General features: G+C 59.9%; 11 protein-coding genes across 12 annotated transcripts; 6 read left to right on the forward strand and 5 right to left on the reverse strand.

The window, feature by feature from the left end:
* The first annotated feature begins 156 nt into the window (after positions 1-156).
* Positions 157-1,510, forward strand: SDRG_16366 (hypothetical protein). The gene is made up of 4 exons (XM_008622572.1): positions 157-720; positions 774-1,112; positions 1,158-1,308; positions 1,348-1,510. Exons 1-4 carry the CDS (start codon positions 169-171, stop codon positions 1,359-1,361), a joined length of 1,056 nt encoding a protein of 351 aa, XP_008620794.1. The 5' UTR covers positions 157-168; the 3' UTR covers positions 1,362-1,510.
* SDRG_16367 (hypothetical protein) lies at positions 1,391-2,343 on the reverse strand. The gene has a single exon (XM_008622573.1). The coding sequence runs from the start codon at positions 2,274-2,276 to the stop codon at positions 1,539-1,541; it is 738 nt and encodes a 245-aa protein (XP_008620795.1). The 5' UTR covers positions 2,277-2,343; the 3' UTR covers positions 1,391-1,538.
* Positions 2,344-3,488: 1,145 nt separating this feature from the next.
* SDRG_16368 lies at positions 3,489-6,385 on the forward strand. Of its 2 annotated transcripts, XM_008622575.1 has the most exons (11): positions 3,871-3,894; positions 3,944-4,107; positions 4,151-4,247; positions 4,295-4,405; positions 4,458-4,479; positions 4,532-4,843; positions 4,891-5,003; positions 5,048-5,110; positions 5,155-5,272; positions 5,320-5,443; positions 5,498-6,385. In XM_008622575.1, the coding sequence occupies exons 2-11, from the start codon at positions 4,025-4,027 to the stop codon at positions 6,342-6,344; spliced, it is 1,890 nt and encodes a 629-aa protein (XP_008620797.1). In that variant the 5' UTR covers positions 3,871-3,894; positions 3,944-4,024; the 3' UTR covers positions 6,345-6,385. The 2 variants fall into 2 exon arrangements, with proteins under 2 accessions (XP_008620796.1, XP_008620797.1); XM_008622574.1 differs by having other exon boundaries at positions 3,489-4,107.
* Positions 6,376-8,409, reverse strand: SDRG_16369 (hypothetical protein; the record flags this gene model as incomplete). The annotated part of the gene is made up of 4 exons (XM_008622576.1): positions 6,376-7,052; positions 7,099-7,284; positions 7,327-7,483; positions 7,528-8,409. 4 exons carry the CDS (start codon positions 8,407-8,409, stop codon positions 6,376-6,378), a joined length of 1,902 nt encoding a protein of 633 aa, XP_008620798.1.
* A 525-nt stretch (positions 8,410-8,934) lies between these two features.
* On the forward strand, positions 8,935-10,933 carry SDRG_16370 (hypothetical protein). Its single transcript, XM_008622577.1, has 3 exons — positions 8,935-9,799; positions 9,846-10,151; positions 10,196-10,933. Exons 1-3 carry the CDS (start codon positions 8,970-8,972, stop codon positions 10,911-10,913), a joined length of 1,854 nt encoding a protein of 617 aa, XP_008620799.1. The 5' UTR covers positions 8,935-8,969; the 3' UTR covers positions 10,914-10,933.
* Positions 10,934-10,941: 8 nt separating this feature from the next.
* On the reverse strand, positions 10,942-11,430 carry SDRG_16371 (hypothetical protein; the record flags this gene model as incomplete). Its single annotated transcript, XM_008622578.1, has 1 exon — positions 10,942-11,430. The coding sequence occupies one exon, from the start codon at positions 11,428-11,430 to the stop codon at positions 10,942-10,944; it is 489 nt and encodes a 162-aa protein (XP_008620800.1).
* A 525-nt stretch (positions 11,431-11,955) lies between these two features.
* SDRG_16372 (hypothetical protein) lies at positions 11,956-12,756 on the reverse strand (the record flags this gene model as incomplete). Its single annotated transcript, XM_008622579.1, has 1 exon — positions 11,956-12,756. One exon carries the CDS (start codon positions 12,754-12,756, stop codon positions 11,956-11,958), a length of 801 nt encoding a protein of 266 aa, XP_008620801.1.
* Positions 12,757-14,166: 1,410 nt separating this feature from the next.
* SDRG_16373 (hypothetical protein) lies at positions 14,167-15,063 on the forward strand. Its single transcript, XM_008622580.1, has one exon. It carries the CDS (start codon positions 14,256-14,258, stop codon positions 15,009-15,011), a length of 756 nt encoding a protein of 251 aa, XP_008620802.1. The 5' UTR covers positions 14,167-14,255; the 3' UTR covers positions 15,012-15,063.
* Positions 15,064-16,024: 961 nt separating this feature from the next.
* SDRG_16374 (hypothetical protein) lies at positions 16,025-17,419 on the forward strand. Its single transcript, XM_008622581.1, has 2 exons — positions 16,025-16,926; positions 16,975-17,419. Exons 1-2 carry the CDS (start codon positions 16,073-16,075, stop codon positions 17,366-17,368), a joined length of 1,248 nt encoding a protein of 415 aa, XP_008620803.1. The 5' UTR covers positions 16,025-16,072; the 3' UTR covers positions 17,369-17,419.
* SDRG_16375 (hypothetical protein) lies at positions 17,378-18,970 on the reverse strand. The gene has a single exon (XM_008622582.1). The coding sequence runs from the start codon at positions 18,943-18,945 to the stop codon at positions 17,446-17,448; it is 1,500 nt and encodes a 499-aa protein (XP_008620804.1). The 5' UTR covers positions 18,946-18,970; the 3' UTR covers positions 17,378-17,445.
* A 459-nt stretch (positions 18,971-19,429) lies between these two features.
* On the forward strand, positions 19,430-21,160 carry SDRG_16376 (hypothetical protein). The gene is made up of 3 exons (XM_008622583.1): positions 19,430-19,964; positions 20,008-20,463; positions 20,509-21,160. Exons 1-3 carry the CDS (start codon positions 19,491-19,493, stop codon positions 21,073-21,075), a joined length of 1,497 nt encoding a protein of 498 aa, XP_008620805.1. The 5' UTR covers positions 19,430-19,490; the 3' UTR covers positions 21,076-21,160.
* The last annotated feature ends 86 nt before the right edge of the window (positions 21,161-21,246 follow it).

Consider the following 21,246-nt stretch of genomic DNA (forward strand, 5'->3'; position numbering starts at 1 on the left):
CACAGCAGGACGGTATGCACACGGCGTCGTCCATCACGCTGGCGACCTTGCTTGTTTAAAGGTCGAACATCCTATGTATAGCTCTGTCTCACCGCTCTGTCCTACGCGCGATGGTCAATTCACCGTCTGTGGACTGTGGGTGGGTGTTTTTAGCACGCGCAATTGGAAATGGACGAGCTCCTGGTCAGCGATACCAACACCACCGCGCACGCACCGTCGCCACCCGAGCCCATCGCACGGCCACCGTCGCCCGCCGTCGCCGTCGCATGGATATGCATCTGGGCATACCTTGGCGTGGCTGCCCGCGTGCTTTTCACGTCAGCCTCCAAGTCCATCGAGGCGACGCAGGCTGCTCCGTCAATTTTGACTGCGATGGGGGTCTCGTTCTTCCTCCCGAACGTTGTCGGCTGCTTCGTCATGGGCCTTGCGCAGCCGCTCAAGACCGCTCGCCACGAAGCCTTCTGGACGGGCGTGACGACCGGCTTCTGCGGCTGCTGCACGACGTTTGCATCATGGGAACTCGTGCTCGCGCAGGAGTACCTCGGGTCCATGGCAGCGAACGCGACCTTCATGTTCTTCGTGCAGCTCACGACGTCGCTCGCCGCCTTTCTCTCGGGGCGCCATCTTGGGCTTGTCTACACGGGGCGCGTCCACGCAGCTGCCGCCCAAGCTGCGTGGAGCGACGTTCTCGCGTACGCACAGAGCCGGAGCGTCCAACAGGTATATACTGTTGTAGCCGGCTACTCGTTGAAGCGCGCCTCGAAATGCGGTAGGACGAGGATGGCAAGTGGCAGCGGCTGGCGCTGGCGATGGAAGAGGCGCCACCGCTTCCCGCAGCTGGCGCTTCGACGCTCAAGCCAGTGCGCCATGGCGTCGTGTACAGCCTGTGCGCTCTGGCCACGGTCCTTGCAATCATTCTCGCTGCGCTGTACCTCGATGGCTACTTGGCCGTTGTCGTTGGGCCGCTCGGCGCCCTCCTTCGATACGGACTTGGGCTCCGTCTCAACAAGTCCAAGACGTTCCCACTCGGGACGTTCGTCGCCAACGTTTTGGCGTCCATCGTGAGCTGCATCGGCGTCCTCGCGATGCCAACGTCAACCCTCGCTGCGACCGTACGTGGCACGCCCACGTGCAAGAGATCTGATTTTATGTTCTAGTGGGTCCAGCACGCGCTCCTAACGGGGTTTTGTGGGTCGCTCTCAACAGTCTCGTCCTGGATCAACGAGATCTACTCGATGCCGTCGTCCAGTGTGCTGTACGTGGCGGCGACGCACGTCGCGACGCAGACCGCCTGCCTTCTCCTGCTCGGTAGCTCTACGTGTTTGCCCGTCGCTCATGTGTCGCTAGGCCTTGGGGAATAGCTTGGGAAGAGAGTATACCGCGTAGAGAACACATGAAGAATCCATATCCATCCTTCTATCGGAGGACATATCGTAGTTACGTTAACATTGCTACAGCACGACTCGAGGATAACATCGAGACATATAATTATAAGGTGGGCCGCGAAACACTTTCATTGGCCGTGGGCGGGGCGACGTCTATCGCGTCAGGCAGCACTCGGTCATGTGGTGGACCCACTTTTCGCGCTCCTGGCTGCTCTGCGCCTGCAGAATCAGCGGCTTGGTGCCGTGGCTTAGCCGCACCTCGAGCGTCTGGCTGTTGGGCAGCGGCTTGACACCGAGAACGTAGCTGCGCGACGTCGGGACAGTCCACGGGTTTTCGTCCGCGTGCATCGAGAGCATGTTGCCTTGCAGCACAAAGTACTTGTTGCCTTGCTTGGGCACGGTCAGGTAGCCTGCGCAGTTGACGGCGTTCTCGTCGTCCGAGTCGAGCGACGAGTCGGCCGAGTCGATTGAAACAGATGTGGTCGCGAGCTTGCGCTTGCCGAGCTGCGACGCGAGGTTGAGGCCGTTGACCCACTTGGCGCGCGCGACTGAGGTCTCGACGCGGATGTCGAGGACCTTGCCGGACGAGCCATAGACCTTGAAGGCGATCGCGCTCTTCTGGCCGACCTCGACGTGCACAACGCGGAGGACGCCGCGCGGGGATGTGTCACCCTGCGTGTAGCCGGGCGCGAAGAGGTGGGCGTACTCCTCGCCAGGGTACTTGTCGTAGTACGAGAGAAGGGCGCCGCGCAGGATAAAGTACTGGTACTTCCATGACGAGAAGCGACCCGACTTCTTCCACAGCCAGCCAGCGGCGAACTCGCCGGCCGTGGACGACGACTCGGGCATGGAGGCGCCGCGGGAGCTTGGGTGCGAGCGCGCAGAGTTCATGCGTTTTCAGAATGAAGTATGCAGAGGCGCGAGCTGCTGCTGCTGCACCTCCTATACCTGCTGCCCATGTAACTTCGGTGTAACACGCTGGAAGCCAGCGCAACGATGTGTATGGGTTCCGGCGTGCGACGCATTAAAAACCAACTGGAATTTTATTCGGCGACACCTTCGTTTTGTATACTCCGCAAGAAAAAATAGGCATGGTTTTATTGTCTCGTACATGTCAGCGATGCATTCGCATGTATTTTTATACACGTTGCTAATTTCTGCTGTGAAAAATGCATGAAAATGACTGAAGCCAACGTCTCAGCTGCCTCATGTCAAATCTCAGCGACCAGGTGAGATACACAAGCCAGTTGGGCACAGTGGCGCGATTGCCGCTGGCAGAGCCTTTACATCGCGACCATCATTGAATTCCTGCTGGCGAATCTCGGAGGTCCGTCGCGGATCGAGTGGAAGTGAGGACGCGCGAGGACGACGTCGTTTCGGAATGTGCGGCGCTGCGGCGCACACCCAAGAGCCGGCGGATGTTTCCCACCGAACTTGACATGCAGAGCTTGATGAGGCTTCCGATGGCGCCGCCTGCGTTTCCGTGTCAATGACCGCGCGATACCCAAGCACTTGATTGGCGCCGGCGCACCACCATGTCGGCAGTGGATGGCGCGCTTGACACAAAGCGCTCGTGTCTTTGGGGTCCATCGGCCGCAACCGTCCATTTCTCTTGCCCGCACACCGCTTTTATGCAATGCTCTCGGGTGGGGATCAGCATTTGGGTGTACGTACCCGGCGTCGTGCGAGGGACGTGGGCGAAGTAGCCTTTCGTGCGGTGTCGACGACACGAAGCCGCGGTCGGGCGTGGAACACCGCGTCCTTTACTACCGCGAGAGGGGCACGATATGTCATTCGATTTGACGATTCGCATCACAAACAAGTGGTGCGCATATCCCCAAGAAAGCGGCGAGGGAACTTCAACTTGGTGCGGGACGTGTCCATTGTGGACTGAGAAGCCTGTACTGTACTGGTACTAGCCCACGCACAATGCAGTGGTGTTGGACTTTCGCGGGGGAAATGTCCGTGGTGGCCAGGGATCGAACCCTGTAGCAGGTCGGCGAGAGGGAGCGACGCCATGCTGGCAGAAGCGGCTTGCGCATATCATATTGCCACCTTGATAGCGGGCAAGATTCCTGGCTCTGCGCAAAACTCTGCGCATTCCTGCACAAGGCTCCCGTGCTCTTAGGACGACTAGCATGGCCACCAAGAGCGGTCCTTCGTCGCTGCCAAAGGAAGGCAGAAGCAGTACACTATAGCATGGTGAGTGAGGCCAAGGGCAAGACAGCTGCGTGATTAGCAGCGTGCATTCTCCCGCGTCTTGCCAAATGATAGTGGAGAAGGTGGCAGAAGAAGACGACCGCACTTGCGTCCTGCTGTTGCTCGCAACGTCAGACGTCACCAGAAGCTTCCCAGAGTGTAGAGGCTACGACCGCTCAACCTTTCACGACGTCGCAACCGGCGCATCAAAACACCCACATACACATGACAATGTGGACGCGGCCATCTGCAACAATCGCAGGCTGCAAGATCGCTCAACCGACCTGCCTGCCATGCTGGAGCTCTGCAGGTACCGGCATTGAAGCTCGTAGGTTGACCAACTACACTGTGCGAGCCAGCACTTGGACCAGTGTTGACTCAACCCGCAATCATGCGCTCTGATTCGCCGCGCAGGTTGAAGGAGCGCGTCATTTTGGCCAATGAAAACGCGATCCGCGGTGCCACACGACCTTTGGATCGCCACTTTGGAATTGGAAATGACCAAGCGAGCTACGCTGTCGACGTCCGTGGGTCTGCTTGGCGTCGCCGCCTCATGCCGCATGTAGGTACGCCCACCAGGCGGACCTCCCGAGCCTGCCCGTGCCAGACCTGCAGCAGACGGCGCGCAAGTACCTCGAGTCCATCGAGCCCTTCGTGACCAAGGTGGCCTGCCGCTGCATGGACCCGATGCCAATGCGTTCGCTCTGTAGGAAGAGCTCCAGCACACGACTGAGCTCATGCAGGACTTTGTCGGGCCCAATGGCCAAGCCCACGCCCTCCACGAAGCGCTTCTCGAGCGCGCGGCTACGGAGCGCAACTGGGTACGGCTTCGCTGCTTCTGGCCTCGCATCTCATATCTGTATGTTGCACTAGCTGGCCGAGTGGTGGGAATACGGTACGCGCCATCACAGGTTCCTTCTTTGTCGCTAATGAGCAAATGGGCGTAGCGGGCTACACGTCGTACCGTGCTCCGACGGCGATCGACATCAACATGATCTCGGGCTTTGGGTCGTTCAACGAGCTAGACCAGTCGGTGCCGCAGTGCCGCCGCGCGGCCGAGATCATCCGGTACACGTCCGAGTACCATGCGATGCTGCTCCTCGAGAAGGTCGCGCCGGAGCACATGGGTCGCCGCCCCATGTGCATGGACATGTTCCGTCGCATCTTTGCGTCCTGCCGCATCCCGCAGATGCCAGCCGACACGTACGAGCGCCTCGACGGCGTCAAGCGCATCGACCACGTCGTCGTCTTTTGCCGCGGTGCGTCTCTAGTGTGTCTACTTCCTGCACCTTCGTCTGGAACGTAGGCTACCCCTTTGCGCTCAACGTGGTCGACGCGCAGCACCAGCTGCTTACGATCGGCGACCTCGAGCGCCAGCTGCAGTTCATTTACGAGTACGCACATTCGTTCCCGACAACAGTACGTCGATGTATTCAAGTGTCAATGTATCGAGTTTTCTGTAGCTTGCGGTCGGTGCACTCACGTCGGCGCACCGCGACGTGTGGACGGAAGCCCGGGAGGCGCTGGTAGGACGGAAGACCTGCCACACAATACGAAATGCATCTCGTAGCTGCCTCTGGGCACGAACGCGGCGAGCTTGCAGATGATCCAAGAGAGCTTGTTCGCTGTGTGCATGGACGAGAGCACGCCGACGACCCCGACCGAGTGCCTCCAGCACATCGCGGCTGGTAGACACGGAGGCCATGCGATGCAGAGATCCGAGTTTCGGTCGTAGGCGAGGCCCACAACCGGTGGTATGACAAGAGCCTCCAGTTCATCGTCTTTGGCAACGGCAACGTCGGCTGCAACATGGAGCACGGCAACGCCGACGCGACCGTGTACCGCTCGGTCTTTGAATGGTCGGTCTAGTATCAAGTTGATACGATTGCGCAAGTACGGAATATGTGATGTAGGCTCGGGCGCCGGTACTTGAGCCGCAATGGGAGCATGGAGACGCGTATTGAGAGCACGTCGAGTGCGTTCTTGCCGCCGCCGACGCTCCTCTCGTTCGACGTGCCGGCGCATGTCGGTGCGACGATCGCTGATGTTTCGACGGCGTTTGCCGCCAAGGCCGCGCGCTTCCAGGCGTGCGTCACGCGACACAAGGAGGTCGGTCGACTGCGCATCAAGTCGGACCTGCGCGTGCCGCCCGACACGTTTGTGCAGCTCGCGATCCAGCTCACTGCGTGGCAGCTCTGGGGCCGCGTCCTCCCCACGTACGAGAGCGCGCACACGCGCTGGTTTGCCCACGGCCGCACGGAAACGATTCGGTCGTGCACGAACGAGGTCGTCGCCTGGCTGCAAGCGCCGTCCGACATGGCCAAGTTGGAGGCCGCGGTCGCCAAGCACCAGGAGCTCGCGATGGAGGCGCTCGACGGCCAGGGCGCCGACCGGCACCTGCTCGGGCTCCAGATCGCCTCGGTGCTCGCCGGTGCGCCGCTGCACCCGGTCTTCTCGGACGCCTCGTACACCAAGTCGGGCGGGAACGGCAACTTTGTGCTCTCGACGTCCAACGTCTCGGGCTACGAGTGGCTCTGGGGCGGCTTTGCGCCCATGGTCGAGTACGGCATCGGCATCTGCTACTCGGTCGAGCCGACCTTTATCGGGTACACGGTGTCGTCCATGAAGAAGACGGCAGAGGCGACCGACGACCCGATCGAGCGCGTCTCGTGCCACACGTTTGCGGCGGCGCTCACCAAGAGCATCACGTCGCTGGCCGAGACCCTCGAGACCGCGCGTCGGGCGGCCGCCAAATTGTAAACAGCTTGTTATAACACAACGTCGTGTTGGGTTAGCGGCGACTCTTGTGTTTCTTGGTCGACGACCGGCGACGGTACCGGTCGTCGTCGTCGCTGCTGCTACTGCTGTAGTCGCTCTCGTAGTCGTCCTTTCTCCGACGCGATCGGCGGTCGTACGACGGCGACCGGCGACGCGACGCGTAGTAGCGACTACCCCGGTCCGGGCTGCGGCTCCGCGAATACCGCTTCGTGTGGTAGCTCGATTTCCGGTACGACGGCGACCGCGACCGCTTCCGAGGCGACGGCGACCGCTTTCGAGGCGACGACGACCGCTTCCGGGGCGACGACGACCGCTTCCGGGGCGACGACGACCGCTTCCGGGGCGACGACGACCGCTTCCGGGGTCGGCGGTCCTTGGCGGGCGACCGTGGCTTGCGGTAGTCTTTGGACGGCGATCGGTGGCGACGGTCCGGCGACCGCGCGCGGTCCTTGATGGGCGACCGGGTGCGGTTCTTTGGTGGCGATCGCGGTGGTGGCCGCGACTCGACTTGGTTGGTCATTTCACTCGGGAGAGATATCGAGTCGTGCACGGGCCACGTGAGCCCCCCCTTTTGGGTCACGAGGAAGTGGCGTTTCTGCTCGTCGGTCGCCGTCGCCGCCTGGAAGAGCCGCGTTTGCTGCGTCTTCCACGCGTGCAGCTGCATGTACTGCTCTAGCATTGTCGTGCGCTCTACAAAAAGCATGAGGACCTTCGCCGCGTCGAGTGCTGCGCGTACGGAGCGGCACCATGGCCGCGTGCTGCTTGTCGGAGAGCCACGCCGACTCGCAGCGCGTCTGCTTGATGTGGCACGCGATCACGATGCTGGCTTGCGCGAGGTGCACGGCCGAGTAGTCGATGCACATGGTCGTCCAGAATAGCTCGCGCAAGATGACTTTGGAGACGTCGCCAACCTCGCTGCTACCTACTCGGAGCGTCAGGCATGCTCGTGTTGGCGAGAGCGTACAGGACGGCGGCAGCTTGCTGACGAGCTGGTACAAGTGGCAGTACGGGAGGTCGATCGTGAGGTCGTACGAGACGCCGCGTAGCACTTGGAGCTCGTAGTGCAACAGGTGCATGCGCTCGAGCTCTTCCTTCTCTTCGTCGCCGTACTGAAGCGGTGTCTACTTGGAGGTTGGTCGCCATACCATCACGGCGATAACTCTACCTCGAGGATGTAATGCATGACGTGGACCATCCGAAGCAGCCGCATGCGCTGGCTCGAGGCTTTGGCCGCGAGGAAGAGGCAGGCGGCGGCAATCTTGTAGCGCTCCCGGGCGTAAAACCCCTTGTCGAAGAGCGTGTGGAAGTAGTGCATGGCCGTGACAACGATGTGGGGTGGAAGGCCCAGCGCGTGGCTGAGCGCGTCGATGAAGGCGACGCCCGTGAAGCGCCAGTGACGCTTCTTGTCGCTGAGAGATGCGTACTGCACTTCCATGAGTGACGGCAGGTTGAGCCGATGCACTGACATCTGCAGGTTCATGCCGTCCCGATCGAACGGGTCCATGGCGCCGGGCAAGAGCATCTTCTGGGGCGGCTTCCGCGGCCGCGCCTCGCCCGTGATGAAGCGTCGCCAGTCGCGGAGCTTGGCGCGGAATATCCCGAGCTCTTCCCAGCGGCCGAGCGTCTTGAAGAGCTTCTTCTTGTTCTCTTCGACTTTGCGCGACTCGTCCATGTCTCGGATGCACGTGAGGAAGATGTGCTCGACCGTGCCGGTCCACGCGTGCTGGCGCGCCTTGCGCTCGGCCGGCGGCGTCGGCGTCTTGAGGAACTCGTGGATCACGTAGAAGAGCATGAGCTTGTTGTTGAACGTCCGCGCGCGGTCGCCGCTGATCCACGTGCGCAGCTTGATCTGGATGTACACGGTCCACGGCTCCAGCGCGTGGGCCGCGATCCAGGCCGCCGTCAGTGCCACGACGTTGCGGTTCGGGTGCTTCTCGATGAGCTGCATGAGGAGCACGTCCAGCTCCGCCAGCGGCGACGCCACTAGCGTCTCGCCCTCCATCGCCCCGTCGTCGTGAGGGCCGACCAATGATTTTCGGGCGTCCATGCGTCCTCGTTTCGGCACTTTCCGATTTTCACGCTCTATTTCGGATCGCCGACCCAATTTCAACCAACGTCGCCAACTCGTCAACCCCAAGCAGTCCGTCCTTCTTGCTGCTGATGCGCGCAGACGAGCGCAGCGACGATCCTCCCACATCGCCACCGCCTCCCTAACCGCGCTATTTGCCAGGCGAGTCGGTTGCCCTTTTCTGCTTTCGACTAACATGTAAATTGACAAAATTCCCTAGTTTCGACCACCATCAACCGACAAATATCGTTTGAAGGTCGTCGCTAGGACCATATTTCCCTGTGATTTATCGTCCTGAGAGCATTGGATCATCGGTGCAAGCGTTCTGGAGCATGGAGCGAGCTTCAACTGGTACAAACTGCAGAGCGACTAGCTAACGTACATTCGAACGATTGTACGAGATGTACTGGCGTACGTATTCAATACAAATTAGTGATGATTCGGATGTACGAGTACATGTCAATGTAGGATGTACGAAGATAGTGCTAGTCGTTTGGCACACTACGGTCGGCCGGTTTAGTCGATTGCATTTCTCGTGGATGCTGGGGACGATGGACGATGGGCTGTACGTTCCGCTGAAGAAGCGTCGCCAAGAAGAAGAAGCGCGACGACTGCAGCGGCGCAAGCTGGTCCATGAGAAGCTTCGCCAAGTGGATGGCGAAGAGAGCGACGAGGCACCCGAGGCGAGCGACGAAGCGCCGGGTCCGCAGCCCGACGAGGTGCTCGAGGCCGCGCCCGCGCGCTCGACCATGAGCTTGATCGATCAGTCGTTCGAGATGAAGAAACGACGCGAGGAAGCTGGTGTCGACGAAGACATTCGCGTGCAGACAACGTCCGAGGTCCAGCTTTTGCACGAAGCGTCGCAGGTGCAGAAGGCGGCGCTCGTCTCGGCGGCCGAGCGCGCCGAGGGCATCCGATACACCGAGTCGATGACGACGACGTGGACGCCGCCTCGCCACATTGCGCGCATGACCGAGGACGACTGCGAGAACGTCCGGAAGAAGTGGCACATCCTCGTCGACGGCGACGACATCCCGCCGCCGATCAAGTCGTTCGCCGACATGCGCTTTCCGCCCGCGATCTTAGCCGCGCTCAAGGCCAAGAACATTGTGCGGCCGACGCCGATCCAGGTGCAGGCAATCCCATGTATCCTCTCGGGTCGAGACATCATTGGCATTGCGTTCACCGGCAGCGGCAAGACGATGACGTTCACGCTGCCGCTGGTGCTGCGCGCGCTCGAGCAGGAGGTCAAGATGCCCATCGTGGCCCGCGAAGGGCCATTCGGCGTCATCCTCGGGCCGTCGCGCGAGCTCATGCGGCAAACATTTGAGATCGTCCAGCACTTCACCTCGGCGCTCTTCAAGGGCGGGTACGCCTCCCCTCGACGACAAGCGCGTCTGAGCCTCCTCGTGTAGGTTCCCAGAGCTCCGGAGCATTCTCTGCATCGGCGGCCAAGACAAGCGCGAGCAGCTCGACCTGATCTTCAAGGCTGGGGTTCACATCGTCGTGGCCACGCCCGGCCGCCTCAAGGACTTCCTCAACTCAAAAAAGATGACTTTGGACTTGTGCGAGTACATCTGCCTCGACGAAGGCGACCGGATGCTGGACCTCGGCTTTGACGAGGAGGTCGCGGCGATCTTCAACCACTTCAAGTCCCAGCGCCAGACGCTGCTCTTCTCGGCGACCATGCCGCAGAAATTCCAGGATTTCGCCAAACAAGTGTACGCCCGATCGAATCTCAATCGGAATCTCAATCTTGAATTAGGCTCGTGCGCCCGATCCTCGTCAACGTCGGTCGCGCCGGCGCCGCCAACTTGGACGTCCTCCAGGAGGTCGAGTACGTCAAGCAAGAGGCCAAGATCGTGTACCTCCTCGAGTGTCTGCAGAAGACGGCGCCGCCCGTGCTCATTTTCTGCGAGCGCAAGGGCGACGTCGACGACATCCACGAGTACCTCCTGCTCAAGGGCGTCGCGGCCGTCTCGATCCACGGCGGGAAGGACCAGGTCGAGCGCAACGCAGCGATCGACGCGTTCAAGGTCGGCGCCAAAGACGTGCTCGTGGCCACCGACATTGCCGCCAAGGGCCTCGACTTCCCCGACATCCAGCACGTCATCAACTTCGACATGCCCACCGAGATTGAAAACTACGTCCATCGCATCGGCCGCACGGGTCGCTGCGGCAAGACGGGCGTCGCGACCACCTTTATCAACAAGAACGTGCCCGAGAGCGCGCTCCTCGACCTCAAGCACCTCCTCGTCGAGGCCAAGCAGCGCGTGCCACCCGTGCTGAGCGCACTCGAGGACCCGATGGAGACGTCGCAGGCCAACGCAACAGGCTCCAAGGGCTGCGCTTTCTGCGGCGGCCTCGGCCATCGCATCACCGACTGCCCCAAGCTCGACGCCAATGCGCGCAAGATCAACGCGGGTCGGCGCGACTACCTCGGCGGCCAGAGCGCAGGCTACGGCGGCGATAACATGGGCTAATCACCAACCTTATATGCTGAGTTGAGTCTTAGACGAGCACCTTGCCGAGCACGCGACGGCAGAGGCACCACCAGCCACCGGCCGAGACGACGCCGGCGGGGAAGAAGGGCATCGCGAGGAGGCGCTCGAGGGGCATGAGGTACCCGGACGGGAAGAGAACCAGGGGCGCGTTCCAGTACAAGGCGACGATTAGCACGAGGCAAGCCGGCTGCACGTACTTGACGAGCGGCGAGACCGTGAACTGCGCCATGCGCTCCATCGCGAGCGTCTGCTCCTGCTTCTTGATCGTGTTCATTTGGCGCGTGATCTTGGAGTGCTCGACAAACATGTCGACCGAGTTGAGCTTCTTGGCTTGGAGCGAGAGGAGCGCATGCTCCTTCTGAAGGCGGAGCTCGTCGGCGCCGGGGCGCTCACCGCGGTGCGTGTAGTAGTACATGCTGGCCTCGACGAGGACGCAGAGAAGCGTGAGGATGAGGAGGCTCGGCGCGTCGAGCTCTTCCACGAGTCGGAGGCCCATCGATCGACACGAAGCAAACGAAAATGAAATTCGGACCGAGTCCTAGTTGACGATTTTGAAACAAGGCTTTCGGACGTTGATGACGTTAAACAGGTTAAACAGGTTGAATACCGACTCCAAGCCTCATGCGAAGATCTCCGAAATTGAGTCGGCCGACAATTATGCTCGCTTCGATTTCTCAACGAAGACTGCGGAGGTACAGATTGCTGGTGAAAGGAGCTGAACATCCCGAGTCGGAGGCTGAATAGCATGCTCGACAAACTACTTCCTTCCCAGCGTGTCAAGGCGGCTGAGTGCTCGGTCTATGAGCTTGTGGACCAGAAATATGCAAGCCTCGCTCGCTGTATCGCCCAAGAAGTACTATTAGTACAGTTTATGTACAATGATGAAAGACGATCACCGAAATGTATCAAGTTGACACAAAATCAGCTCGGTGCGGCTGGTGTGGTGATTCGGATGCACTGGAACTCACCATGAACGAGAGAGCTGCAGCGATTGTCGACGAGTCCAAACAGCTCATAGTTCTTAGGTGGGCCCGGGCTCGAAGAATGCAGTTTGGATCTGAAACAGCGCCGTGACAACGCGATCTTCGGCGGTCGAGTCGGGTGGGAACTCGAGCACAAACGCGCGGCTCCACTCGCCGCCCACGAGATGCAAGTGCGACACCGTGTTTCCTCCTGCGGCGAGGATGTCGTAGATGGCGTCCCGCTTCCCGGGGGTGCCGCCGCAGCAATTGTTGACGCGGCCGCAGCAGCAGAGGTTCGTGCGCACCGTGTACCGCGTCGCAATGGCGTCACCGTCGCACCGGTCAATGTCCGTGTACGTGGTGCACAAGCAACACAAGACGTAGCACTTGGCGCCGTACGGAGAGAAATACTCGCGCGCGCAACCGATGCGCACGAGCTCCGAGCCGCGGACAGCATCGACGTCCATTCGCATCGGGCAGCCGTAGAACCCGCTCATTTGGAACGGCCGCCGGGCGACAAACACATCGTTCGAGGTGCCGTCGAGAACGAAGTGGAGCGTGAGCGGCCAAAGCGTGTGGCACCCAAAGAGCGCAAGGAGTATATGCAGACCGAGCGACGACTCTTCGCGCAGGAGCAGAAACTTGTCGAGCTTGTCAATCTCGGCACTAGTTGGCGTCCAGCCGGCGTCCGAGACGTCGCTGCGCACAAGCTTGTCCTCGGGGAGGCGACTCACGCGGTACGTGACCTGCGGCGCGTACGGTAGCGGTTGTTGGTCTTCGTTCTCAAAGCGCTGGTGCACGACAACACCTCGGCTCGTCGCCAACGACACATCAATGGGCTGCAGCGGTACCTCTTCCATGTTGCACGGGAAAGGTGGAGCTCGGGTAAATTCAACTACTCGTTTGTTCGTTTTAACAAGTCTCTAAATTTAACTAATTGGCCGCGGCGCAGTCTTCACGAAGACCGTCACAGTGGTCACGGTCGATGATCGCTCATTCTTGTGCACCAGTGACTCTCGATCACACAACACATTTTGATGACACCTGATGTCGAATAAGCCGAAACACTACCGCGGTTTCCGTGCCGACCCAACAGATTGGGAGAGAACATGTTTAGAGAGCAGAGTTCTTGAAGAGATCTGCGAATATTGGGACCTCGTTAAAAAATTTCAGCGCCGGTTGGCTCCTCAGACGTGCACGGCTTGACCGTGCCGGCGAGGTTGGTTGGGTGTGGGGCGAACAGTCGAGGCCGCATCCATGTCAACAGCTCTGTCACTGATAGGGATCGATCGATCATGAACGCGCTCGATTGTTCCAGTCGCTGCGATACGCTGTTGTTCCTGCGAAGAGCTTAATGATTCCCGCCTTGTGCAGGTCGCGCTAGGTCAGAGCAGAAAAGGCGTCCACGAACTGATTGTATAAGACTGGAAATCGACATTGAAGACCAGGACGACATCGGCAGTTCCAAGCTCTGCCAACACAACCTCGAGACCGTCGCTCGCTTGCAACACGTGTAATGGCGCGCGTAGGCCTGGACAGGGCGCGGTGCTTGTAGACTTATCGCAGGAGTGAGAAGGAACTTCCAGGCAAATATTCTCCACAAAATGACTGTCGGGGCTCAGTCTTACCCATGAGCAATCACGAATCCCGTGTTCGGTCGCACACCGTATTGGGATAAACACAGTCACCCTTTGGGCTATATCAGATTTACTGGTTATATCAATATCCCATTGTTTTGAAGCTACGTAAAACCCATTTTAAAAGTGTAAATCCCACAATGTCCCAAAAACCCATTGAAGGAAACCCGCCGAACACGCAGCGTGATAACCAACGCGTGATCACACATGTGCTGCCACATGGCTGCTGATTGCTCCTCCAAATGAACGGCTGCGGCGTCGTCCGTCTCTGCGCTTCGTTACACGAGCATTCACGTCATAACTCCTCCGAGTACTTTGCTCTAAGAACTAATAACTCCAGCTTGGCGCGGGCCTTGGGCACGCCAACGACGTCACAGCGGCAGCAGCGTCGACCCACTCTGTGGCAGTGTGTGATGATAATGTTACCCACCCACAATAACTCATCAAATTGCTAACCCCTCGCCATCTGGGTTTGGATTATGGGCGTCAAACGTCTTCCGAAAGCATTGGCATTCGCCTAAATAGTACATTTCTACCCAAGCCAACCAATCACTGAACGTTAAAGGCTGGTACGCGTACTTTGTATGGGAATCAGAGCTCGCGTAATGAAACGCTCGTCATCCATACAAAGCGCGAGATGTTTCAAGGCCTCGGACCGAGCTGAGCTCGGAAACACGGCGCCGATCGTGATAACGCAGAGGGCATTTCAGAATCTGCCGTCAATGACGCACCCGTCCACGCCGACGACGACTGCGCTCTCGGCGCAGGAGAAGAAGATCCGCCGGCGCGTCCAGTGCAAGATGAACATGCGCTGCTACCGCGAGCGGCGCAAGCGCAATGTAACCAGCCTCGAAGACACCAATGCGACTCTCAACGCGCAGATCGACGCCCTCGCCGCGCAAAAGCGGGCGCTGGAGGTGCACCGGCCTCTCTCGTTCTACGCCGAACACTCGGCGCCCATGGCGCTGACGATGCAGTACAAGAATATGATGTCGCAGGGCGGCTTTGGCCCCACGCAGGAGGCCTTCTTCCGGTCGACCTTCTCGCCCGACTTTATGGCCCACGGCCGGACGCTCGACAACTTTATCAGCATGTGGTACCGCGTCGGCCAGTTCTTTGCGCAGCCAAACCCGCTGCTCGCCATGGCGCCGATCCGCGCCAACATCGTCCGCTTCGAGATCTCGCTGCACGTTGAGATCACGCGGCCACTGCTCGAGGCGTGCTTCGGCTACATCCTCGAGCACGAAGACAAAGCCACGATCGATGTACTCGCAGGCGGCGGCTACGCAATGGACACGATCATGGAGCGCATCTTCTACTTTGACCAGCTCGACGACGGTCGCTACGTGATCACTGGCTCGTCCTGCGGCGATAACCGCGCCGCGGTCATGGCGTCGCTCGTCGCCCATGCGCGGGAAACAGCGCGCGCTAAAGGACCGGGCGTGCTCTCGATAGCCAATTTGCTGCATGTTAGTTAGTTGCAGTAATCTATTGAGTTTGTTGATGTACGAAAGCCTTGCGTGAACATCCCTTGACGTTTACGCACCTTCGACTGGCTACTTGGACGTCGCTTCGCCGCAGAGTTGTCGCGATTGCGTGGCTATGGCAGATCGTGTTAGCACGACAGGCCCGCGCGTGTCACGTAGTGTAGTGTGCTCGCCCTTGGCCACTCAGCGGCCTCCGAGTGCCGTCGTCATCACTATGATCTGGTTCACTCAAAGACACGCTAACGAGCCGTTTCGACGTTGATCGAGAGCAGCTGCTTTTACCGAACCGCAACGCCGGTGCGTCTAATGGTACGTGTCCGCAATCTCAGCCGCGTCACCGACCCAAGGGGCCAAGGAGCCACGTCGACGGCCACTGGATGGCACGTTCTACGTCGAGTCCAATTCAACGTTGTCCTCAGCTTGGTTACACGAGTTAAGTTGCATATCAGTTCGAGTCATCTTAGTTCTACTAGTCTTAGGCTAGGACTAATAGATCTAAGATAAAGAAGACGATGCTAGGACTCCAGATCTTTCGCTGACGTGCCATTTTGGCGCCATGCCCATTCGAGTGGGTTGCGATCCTTTGGTCCAGCCTTCGACGACATGATTGGCTGACTCCTATTTTATTTAAACCAATCACTGCGTGCCCCATAGATTCACAAAGATCCGGATACACGCCCATGTGACTAACGACAATAAGAACGTACACCATTTACCGACAAACTATCCAGCAGGCACGAGCCCTGTCGGGTTGCTTTGGGCCGGGCTGTTAGCAATGTACCTGAAGGCTATACATATAGTGTAGCAAGAGAAACTGAGCTACAAAAAGCCATCTACACGCGCTGTCGCTCGAGCGTTTCCCGCGGATACCTGCAATGCGCTGGCACCTAAGAGTAACACTATTTAGAACTGATATGGTGCCGCGTGCACACACTATGATTGGCCAAAATGGTGCGATTATCCGCCTTTGAGCGCCTTACGTCGATGCCATTGGCTGAAATGATTGGGGCTAATTTTACCCATGCCAAGTGGCATTCAGCCGACGTCGCTACATGCTGCCGATCCTCGGGTTCGGGTCATCGCAGAAACGGAAGCCCAGCTACGACGCCGAAGCCGCTTGGAAGACGACGCCTGTCCCCGCCTCTATGCACTGGTACGACCGCACGACTGTGCGCTACGCGCTCCTCGCGATGCTCGGCCTTGCGCTCTTCCTCTCGGTGGCCACGACCGTGCCATCGGCAATCGCAGCCTCGTCGTCGCACTTTCGCCGGCCTAGCTACACGCCGTCGCCGCCGCTGATCGACTACAAGCATCTCCCGACGTCGTTCGAGTTTGGCATGGTCGCGGACTTGGACAAGCAGAGCCGTGTCAAGGGCGACGCCAAGCCGCGCTTTGAGTCCATCTTCCAGCGGGCGATCCTCAAGCGCCACGTGGACGGCAGCGAGGGAAGTCTCTCCACGGGCGAGCTCGCGGCCTCGTACTCGGTGATGTTCCGCGACAGCGAGACCTTCTCGACGACGTTGAACGAGGCCGGGCGCGGCTTTGAGCTGAGCGAGCTCGCGTGGTTCCAAGGCCGCTTGCACTCGTTTGACGACCGGACTGGCATCATCTTTCGGCTGGAGCACTTTGGCTTGAACGACCCGGCGCCGATGGCGGCTGTCCCGACGCACATCATCATGGAGGGCAACGGCGCAACGGACAAGGGCCAGAAGCACGAGTGGGCGACCGTCAAGAACGGCGAGCTCTATGTTGGCAGTATCGGAAAAGAGTTTACGTCTGACGGCGAAATCGTGCACGAGAACAACATGTGGGTCGCGATCGTCGGCCTCAACGGCGCTGTGCGTCATGAAGACTGGTCCCACCGCTTCGCCAAGGTCCGCGCCAAGCTGGGCTGTGCATACCCCGGGTACAACGTCGTCGTCTCATATGCATGCCATGACGCCTATGGACGTAGGTATGTGATCCACGAAGCCATCGAGTGGAGCCCGGTGCACGGCAAGTGGTTTCTCTTGCCCCGGCGCGTCTCGAGCGAGCCGTATGACGACGTGGCCGACGAGAAGCGCGGCGCCAACGTCATGGTGATCGCGTCCGAGGACTTTGAGGAGCTCAGCGTTGTGTACATTGGCGATGGCGTCGTCGCGCGCGAGCGGGGGTTCTCGAGCTTCAAGTTCGTGCCGGGCACGAAGGACTCTGTGATCATCGCGCTCAAGAGCATGGAGAATGAGGCGCTGCAGCTCCAAGGCGCGTACGTGACGGTCTTTGACGTGCAAGGCAACGTGCTCATGCAAGAGACGCCGCTGCCGGGCCAGTCCAAGTTTGAAGGCCTCGCGTTCCTCTACGACTACTAACTAGATAACTTAGAGATAGACGCGTGGCTACATATTATGGATGGGATTCATACAGCGATGGAGCTAGCATGCAAGAGCTACGCGTTGGGCTCGAGGAAAACGGCGTCGGCAGCCCGGCGCTCGTGCTCGTGCGCGGCGGCCTTGGCGGCGAGGAAGTTGTGCCAGCGCGCGCGGCCGCCAAAGACGACGTACCAGCGGTAAAAGCTGGCAGCGCATAGAAAGAGACCGAGCGTCAGGAGAATGCCCAGCACGAGCCCTGCGACGCCGGCGTCGTAGAGGAAGACGAGGGCGATGACGAAGCCGGGCAGGAGCACGTAGGTGGCGCCGATGAAGACGATCGCCGCCGTCGGCCACTGCGCGCTGTAGGCGCCAATAGCCTCGGCGCAGCCCAGCACCGGGCGGCGCGTGCGCGGAACGACGTAGAAGAGGAGGACGCCCGCCACGTTGAAGAGGATGTTGACGAGCGCGACGTTGCCGGCCTCCTTCTTGCCCGTGACGGCGGCAGCGAGGAGGCCCGAGATGGTCGATCCGAGGTTGGCGCCGAGCACGAGCGGGTACACTTGGCTCAGCGAAATGACGTTGAGACCGGCGAGCGGCGTCAGCGTCGACGTCATCGCCGTCGACGAGTGCAGGAAGAACGTCAAGATGATGCCAATCACAATGTTGCCATAGGCGTTCCAGCCAAGGACGCGGCGGATCACGGCGGCCGTCGCGTTGCGGAAGAGGTGCGTCATCGCAAACACCATCCCGACGAGCGCGAGCACGAGCACGATGAGCCCGAGCACGAGCGTGAGTGCGCCGGCACTGGTGTTGGAGACATCGTGCATGGCGCCGCCGAGGACAAAGCGGGCGACGCGGCAGTCGTCGCTGTCTCTCGCCGCGACGTCTTGCAGCAGCGTGTGGTTGACGCTGGCCCAGACGTTGGCCATCGGGTCCACGAGCGCATCGGCGGGCGACGCAAGTGCGATCTGCCCGGATTTGCCCGTGATGGCGACCGAGAGCAGCTCGAGCGGATGGAAAGCGACTTCGAGCGGGAAGAGGACGACGATGGACCAAAAGTTGTACATGTCGTGGACGGTGGCCGCGGCGATCGCGCGCTGGAACTGCGACCGGTCGTGGACCTGGGCAAAGGCTACGAGGATGCACGTGACGCACGTCCCGAGGTTGGCGCCCATGATGATCGGGATCGACTTGCGGAGGCTGAGGATGTTGGCGCCGACGGACGCCACGGTGATGCAGACAACGGCGCTCGACGAGTGGAGGAGCGCGGCGGCGACGACGCCGATCATCAAGCCGACGAGCGAGTGGTTGGAGAACTCAAAGACGGCCGTGGCCCTGCACGCAACGAGAAGCATGAAGCCGTCCGAGAGCCATCGCACCGAGACCATAAAGAGCCACAGCGAAAAGAGGAAGAGGAGGACATAGCCGGCGGTCGCGGCGACAGACCGGCGGCGCGCGGGCAAGAGCACGAACGGGTCGGATGGCGGGTCGTCCGGCGCCGAGAGTTCGGAGCGGCGCTCGATTGGCGAGCACCACGGGTCGTAGCGCGACGATTCTTCGTAGAGCTTGACGGTCATCCCGGCAAAAGCGCAAGTGAAACACCCAGCGTTTGAAAAATAGAAGCCGAAACCACTGGAAAGGCAGCGGGTCGGTGCAGTGCAAGTGTTACAGCACAGCAGGAAGAGAAGGCGTCACGTGCTCCGCGACGTCCTTGGTGTATGTATATATAAAAGTGTTGTGGCTACTGGCAGCACTCACTGCGGGCTAGTTCCTACTAGAATCTGACTAGAATCTGGTCACAGTTGTGGCGACGACCAAAGTACTAGCAAGACCTAGATCTGCTCGCCACCAGACAGACAGGATTAGGAGCCGCGTCGCTCGGGGTTCAGGATTGTCGGGTCGTATATGCATATATGGAAACTACGATCTTATAAACTCTAGAAGCCTACGAACTCTATGACGACCAAAGCATTAAGCGCCTCGACGCGACGTCGTGCCACGTGCAAAGTGGCATGTTGAAGTTGGTCGGTTGCCGCACCATATCCAAAATTCGGGGAAAAGCGCACCCAGACCTGTATTTTTCTACACTTTCGGCGCCTGTTCAAGATCGAATTGCTGCGAGATGATGGAGAACGCAGGGCCGGGCATGGACGAGTCGCTCAAGGTGGCGGCGGGCGGGACGTCGACCGTCGTCATGTTCGATGCGAGCAAGAAGGAGGAGTTCTACCCGACGTCGGGCTACAAGAAACTAGCGCGGAAGCTCAAGACGAGCTGCAAGGTCGAGGTCAACAAGGACGACTTGTCGCTCGACCGGCTCAAGCAGGCGCACCTCCTCGTGTTCGCAGGCGTCCGCGAGCGCTTTAGCTCGTCCGAGTTCCAGGCGCTCAAGGACTACCTGCGCGAAGGCGGCAGCATCCTCTTCCTCGTCGGCGAGGGCGGCGATACGCGCCACGACACGAATCTCAACTCGTGGCTCAAAGAGTTTGGCATCACGATCAACGCCGACGCCGTCATCCGCACCGTCTATCACAAGTACCACCACCCGAAGGAAGTGCTCGTGACGAGCGGCGTCGTCAACCGCGAGATCGCGCGCATGGTACGCATCCTGTCTCCTTGTGGCTTCCTGCAGAATCGGCTAGACCAATGTGCTTTCCGGCCGCGGCAAAGACATCTTTGCGCGGGACCCGGCCGCCGACAAGGCGCATGGACTCGAGAAGGACCAGCGCGGCCTCGACTTTGTGTTCCCGTACGGCGCGACGCTCAACGTCAAGAAGCCGTCGGCGCCGATCCTGAGCTCGGGCTTCATCTCGTTCCCGATGAACCGCCCGGTCGCCGCCGTCTACTCGGCCGACGGCGTGAGCGCGCCACCGAAAAAATGCGGCCGCCTCGCGGTCCTCGGGTCCGCGCACGTCTTCTCCGACGACTGGCTCGACAAGGAAGAGAACACGAAGCTCCAGGACATTCTCTTCCGGTGGCTGCTCAAGGACAAGGAGATCTTATTCGACGCCTTTGACGCGGGCGACCCGGACCTGAGCGACTACTTTCGGCTGCCGGACACGCAAGCGCTCAGCGAGCGCCTCCGCTCGTGCATGCAGGTGCGTCGTCTTTTAAATAAGAATGATTCTTAGGTAAGCGCGTAGGAAGGCGAAGAGCTCCCAAAGGACTTTACCAAGCTCTTTGATAACGCGCTCTTTACATTTGACACGTCGCTCATCCCGGAGGCCGTCGCGCTCTTCAAGGAGCTCGGGGTCAAGCACGAGCCGTTGACGCTGATCCCGCCGCAGTTCGAGTGCCCGCTCCCGCCACTCAAGCCCGCGGTCTTTCCGCCGATTCTGCGAGAGCCGCCGCCGCCAGCGCTCGATCAATTTGACTTGGACGAACACTTTGCGTCCGAGTCGCTGCGGCTCGCACAGCTCACCAACAAGTGTTCGGACGACGACCTCGAGTACTACGTCAAGGAGTCGGCGGTCATCCTCGGCATTCTGCCAAAGCTCGACCCCGAGCGCTCGGACGCCAAGCATGTGCTCGACTACCTCTTCCAGAAGATCGTCAACTTCAAGAAGCTCAACCAGGACGCGATGCTGCCGGACGCGAGCAGCGAGAACCTCCACGTCCTTCAGCACACTGCGTCGTTCGCCGACGAGAAGGAGCTCGACTTGAACGACTACAGAGAGGCCAAAGACATGGAGGAAAAGGGCCGGAAGTAGGTGGTGTTACGTAGTCGTGATGACGTTTAGCGTCACGTGATATATACCAGAGATATGTGCATCAACGTCCGTCGTACTACGAAGAGGAACGAGCCATCGAGTACCAAGGCCTTGTTACTAGGCACGGTAGTGGTCTCGACCGCGACCAGGCCGAGTGACCCGCGCCATCAC

The sequence above is a fragment of the Saprolegnia diclina genome, assembly GCF_000281045.1.
Source record: "Saprolegnia diclina VS20 unplaced genomic scaffold supercont1.125, whole genome shotgun sequence".
NCBI classification, from domain to species: domain Eukaryota; phylum Oomycota; class Saprolegniomycetes; order Saprolegniales; family Saprolegniaceae; genus Saprolegnia; species Saprolegnia diclina.